At 35.3% G+C, this 6030-nt stretch overlaps 1 protein-coding gene across 1 annotated transcript; it reads left to right on the top strand.

The window, feature by feature from the left end:
* The first annotated feature begins 3315 nt into the window (after positions 1–3315).
* LOC139871341 (uncharacterized) lies at positions 3316–4191 on the top strand. Its single transcript, XM_071859062.1, has one exon. The coding sequence runs from the start codon at positions 3316–3318 to the stop codon at positions 4189–4191; it is 876 nt and encodes a 291-aa protein (XP_071715163.1).
* Positions 4192–6030: the final 1839 nt, after the last annotated feature.

The following is a 6030-nucleotide window of genomic DNA, read 5'->3' as shown; positions in this document are numbered from 1 at the left end:
AGATTCCGATTGTACGAGTACGATGGAATGCCAAGCGAGGACCTGAGTTTACTTGGGAGCAAGAGGATCAAATGATGCGGAAGTATCCTCACCTTTTCTCGACTCCTCCATCTACCTCAGCTTAAAAGTTCGGGACGAAATTTTCTTTAACATGTGGGTAATGTAACGACCCTGGATTTTCCAACGTTTATTTATTAATAATTGTTATTATTAATATTTTTGAATTAACGAATGTATGTTATTACATTTACTTGTTACCATGATTGCCCGAACTTGACTTTAATTGCCCGAAACGTCTTTGTGACACACGAAACTTTCACGAATAATATTTTTAGAATATTATTTACATTCATGATTAAGTTTATTAATCATTTTAATTAACTATGGTTTCTAGTTAATTACTTGGGCTTTGTTGGACTTTAGTTGTTAAATACTTGGACTTGGGCTTTAATTAATGTTAGTGGACTTAAAGAGCCCACCCTACTTCTTTAGTGGACTTATTAGCCCATTTAACATGTAAGTATTACTTTCAAGTTTAACTAGTTAGTTTAACTTTGTAAAGAATCTAGTTACAACATAATCCCCATGCATGCACCTTTATTAACCAACTTTTGAAGGCTTTACATGCTAGTGACTAGTGAGCAAATCCCCTCCCCCTCTTGACCCCAAAAACCGTCGGCCTAGGTGCATACAAAGGAGAGTTCAAATTTTTTTTTTCCATTACTTACACACTTGCATTTTACTTGCTTCCATTTTCTCTCAAACTTTTCTCTCTTTTTCTCTTAAAGATTGTAAGTAACTTGAACTTCTTTTCTCTTCTTCTTTTCTTGTTAAAAACCGAACCAACAACCCTCAATCATCATCATCTTTTGTTCTTTGTTGTTAATTATTTGTAGTTGTTAGTTGTTGTTATTTACTTACATGTTATCAAGGATCAAACTTACTAGTTTGTTCTTCTTTTATCTTGTATTTACAAGAACACTCAAGAACATAAACTTACTAGTTTATGTTCTACCTTTAAAGTTTTAAAGATTGTAAGTTCATGGTTGTAAAAATCATACTTGTGAATCATGTTTGTAAAATTAAAAGTTTACATTCTTAAAGATCAAACTTTGGTTTGAATCTTTAAAGTATGAACAACCCATGAACTAGTTACTTGTTTACTTAGCTTGTTTCTTTATATTATGCACTTTAAATTCATGTTTGTTGGTTAAGATTGGTTAAGTGTTACTAGTTAACTTTGATCACATTAATCTTGAACTAAAAGTTAACTTTAAAAAGTTCAAGAACATGTAAGTAAGCTTTCTTTAATTATAACTTGGTACACTTATGTTAGATCTAGACTTTTGGGTCTAGGATCTTCAAGATCTAACTAAGAACTATGTTCTACAACTTAAGATCTTGATTTTATAAGTTTATTTTCAAGTTGTAACTTAATATTAGTTTTAAAGTTCATGTATGTGTTAGATCTAAGACTTTGATGTAACTCTGGTTCATCAAAACACTTGCAACACTTAAGTGAGTTGTGCTTCATGTCTTAGACTTACACTTGGGTTATGATGGTCAAACCTTGGTGAAAATGATGCAAACACATCAACGAGTTGTACACTTGAAGCTATATGCATCAAGGATGAGAACCATGATAAGCATCGAGCACCAAGAACCACCGGAACCGACTGACCCTACAATTTTACTTTTTCTGGGTCTGACCCGTACAATCTGGGCTACTGTAAACATTATTTTCAGATAGATCTGTTCAAGTATATAACTTTTCATTTAGGACTCGTCTTAATCCGAGTTATGGTTTATGATTTATGGCCCTCCGATCGTCACTATGTCCTTTTAACGTTGTGCAGAAAATTCTGACCTACTCGTACTTAGACCGTCGCCACGGTCAAACGAAGACGAGTTTGCTTCTGGGATTTTTACCACAACTAAAGGACTCATATACAGAGCCATGACCATTGGTCTCACCTTATTTCAATGGGTATTGAGGCTGTGGTGACTGACCGAACTCAGCCTTTGTTTTAAACACTATACTTGAACGAAACTTACTTTACACCTTTTGTTTAATGATGAATGATGATGACCTTTAAGACCTAATTTACATACATTTAAACTTATTGAGACGATTTACTGACTTAGTACATTTGACTTAGGTTGAGGACCCGTTTGGACAACCTACATACTTGCTTACTTTCCGACTCATACTTTACCGCTACTTTATCATTGTGAGTTATAGCATTCCTTTTTTACTTTAACTTATTTTGGGAACTGAGAATACATGCGCATTTTACGTTTTACATACTAGGCACGAGTACTTAAACTTATATATGTGTGGGTTATACAACGGCATAAACATTCCCTTTAGCTCGGTAACGTTTAGTCATTGGTTTTTGAACCGGTGATCGCGAATCTTAGATATGGATCCATAGGGTTTGACATCCCCATTTGGGCTAGTCGCGCTAGCATTTAATGAGTGTTTAATACTTTGTAAACATACGCACTTGCCAAGTGTACTTTCAGGGGGTATAAACGTTAAGTTAGTTACCAAGTGCCCAAGATTAACATATACTTTATCATACTGTTTTGAAACGCTCTTTGTAGCACTGAAATCTCGTGGCCTACCTTACATACTGTTATACTTAAACTATAGCTCACCAACCTTTGTGTTGACGTTTTTAAGCATGTTTTTCTCAGGTGCTTAAGGTTGCTTCCGCTGTGTACTAGTCTTGCTGTAGACACCCGCTGCTCTAGAGTTATCACCGCATGAACTGTTTATCTTGCATTCATAACTTTAATTACTTTTGAAACTATGATTTGTAACGACCTAAGGGTCACGTACTACTACTATTTGCTTCCGTTCATTGAAGCATACTTGTAGATGTAAAACATTTGACGTTGTTTATGACGTCACCTTTTATCATGAATGCAACTTGTTTTGAAAACGCATATAGTATTTGACCTTGTAATGATCCTGTTGTTGATGGTCTGTACATGATGATTTAGTACGGGGCGTCACAACAGTAGGACATAAATGAGTTTGTGGGCGACATCGGTACACTTGTGTAAGTTTGTAGCCTATTTTTGGCTTTAACCCTTCAATAAAATGGTTGCGCTAATGATTTATCTAGAAATGTTTCAGGTTGCACCATTTGGAATGAAATAATCAAGGCTGGTCATATCACAGACAACCTCGGGACAAACTTCACCCATTCTATCAACAAATGCATTGGAAATGGCACCGAAACCAAATTTTGGCACGACACTTGGTGTGGTACCGAAAAATTCTGCAATCAATTTAGAAGACTATACATGCTCGAAAGCAACAAACATGCTCTGGTTGCTGATCGTATCACGACACAAAACTCTACAACCATCGGTTTGTGGAATTGGTCTAGAAATCCACATGGACGTACCCTTAACGAATTAACGGAACTCAACAATCTTATATCCACCATTAATTTAACCGATAAACCTGACACTTGGAAGTGGTCCTTAGACAAAGATGGTATGTTCACAACAAAGAAACTTGCTTCCATCCTCGACAACACCAAACTCGCCACTCCACAACACACTTTCAAAACCCTTAAAAACAAACTTTTACCTCAAAAAAATAACATATTCATCTGGAGATTAATTTATGTTAGAATTCCCACTCGCATTGAACTAGACAAGCGTAATATTGATCTCAACTCACTTCTTTGCCCATTATGCAAGTCACACATTGAAACCATTGAACACATCCTTTTTCTTTATCCGAAAACATCAAGTGTATGGCTATCTATACTAAATTGGTGGAACCTTCCTTCTAACACCCTCACCACCATTAACGACATAACCATCTCGGAGCAACCGTTCACTACGTCGAAAACTGGTTCACATATATGGAAAGCCACTAAATGGGCCTCTTCATACATACTTTGGAAACATAGGAACCTCAATGTTTTTAGCAAAAAAGAATGGTGTGTAGCTACAATTTTAACCGAAATCCAATCACAAACATACACTTGGATATCCAAAAGATCAAAGAAATCTACAATCGATTGGCATCAATGGCTCATCAATCCGTCATCCTACACCTCGGTTCAACAAAGAACGGGCATTGGCTTATTTGCATCACGACTAAGACGGTCCCTATTGTGTCCACGCTTCTTCATGGATAGGTCTTACATTTTGTCACTTGGTTAAATGGGTAGTATTAATCAACTTTGTCACCGCAAAGTCGGTACTGTTCGGTTATTCCTATCCAACGTAAAGTATCAAGTTCCGCGGTGCCAAAATCTTTGCCTTATTCATGAAGTTGCCATTTTTATATCCGATATCATCGTATTGTATAGAATTTATAGGGCCTGTAATTATCCATTATATAAATAAAATTTCTTGCTTTTCAAAAAAAAAAAAAAAAAAAAACTCTTATATGTAAATACATAAAAAAAAGTCATTGGGTGCAACTGATTTCGGTTGCCCTAGAGTAAATCCACCCATGATTATTATTTGGATATAACAATATGTAACGACCCAATCTGTTATCCAACCGAATACGCAAAATATTTTTTTTATTACAGAAGGGTGCGCGGCGAGCAACCCTTGCTGTGCGCGGCGCGCACAGAGCCCAACAGCTTCTGTCCGGATTTTCCATTTTTGTGTTTAATGATCTCTCACTTGCCGACACTTTTAGACAAAATGGTTTTTACAACATTTAATATTAGTTAAAACTAACACGTTCCAATAATAAAATGAGTTTTACGACACCGGACCCACATCGGCCGTTTTACGACTTTCATATAAAATACAAGTTTCCGACCACATAATTTTTAACACAACATAAAGACAGAGCATGGCGATTGGGGATACGCTACCTGTCATAACCCTAGCTTTTTGACTTAGGATATCTAGTTTGACTTCTTTAAAAATTTCAATTTCCGACTTGACGAGTAAACTTAATGATTTATGTCTTGGTTTGTTTTAGAGTTGTGTAACTCTAAGGTCATATTTAGGTATTACTTGTCTAAGCATTGTATTTTGCATTTTTGCATATTGTCCTGAACCCTCGGCTTATTACCATGAACCTTAGATTTTTCTATACTATATATATTATGACTTAATAAAACCAACCTTATTAATTAAATACTTAGATTTGAGACTCTTGATTTATTTCACTTGAATGTTAGAAAATAAGTTAAGACTTTTCAACATTTAATCATTCTCGCACCTAGTCTTGATCACTTGTACTTAGTCATTACTTTCATTTAAACAAATCCATTCTATCTTGATTTAGAGCCAATATAAGTTCACTATCTAAATCATGAACTTATCATTCAACACCTTAGATTACACATTTGTTAAACTACACTAGTACATGTACATTTAATTAACAAAGTGTCTTCCATAATCATCATCAAAACCGCCACCCTCATCATCATCAATATCATCATCATCACATGATCTAAACACATGATACCATCCTTAAAAAGCCATGCACACTTCCTAATTATCTTGCTAACTAGATTCTAAACATCATTGCATGGATTTCATGAGTCATAATCTTCCTTTTGATGCCCATGTTACACGTCCCCCACCACCTCCTCACCATCATCGCCTTCATGGGCAAGTACTTAATTAAACTAATCTTCCATACATACTTGTCTTACACACATGACATTACTTAATCTTTATGTCATGAAGATACTAAACATGTTTGCATGAGATTGCATGCAAGTTGGCTTGTCATCCTCCTCTTTTAATCTCCATGTGCCACGCCTACATATCCATCTCCATATAATCACTTGTTAAATCTTAAGTTCACTTATTACTCTTAAGTATTCATAAGCACTCTCTTAGTTACAGCCATTCTTTCTTCATTATTCATCTTCATCAACTCATACATCATCATTACTCAAGGTATAATCACCAAGAACACTTCTTTTATTACTTACTAAGTTACTTTCAAGAGTTATTAAGGTGTAAATGCTTGATCTAAAGTGTGTAAACACTTAATGATGATCACATGGCTAACCTTAATCTTGA

Source organism: Rutidosis leptorrhynchoides, chromosome 10 (genome assembly GCF_046630445.1).
Source record: "Rutidosis leptorrhynchoides isolate AG116_Rl617_1_P2 chromosome 10, CSIRO_AGI_Rlap_v1, whole genome shotgun sequence".
Taxonomy (NCBI): domain Eukaryota; kingdom Viridiplantae; phylum Streptophyta; class Magnoliopsida; order Asterales; family Asteraceae; genus Rutidosis; species Rutidosis leptorrhynchoides.
This window is presented reverse-complemented; position numbering and strand designations above follow the sequence as displayed.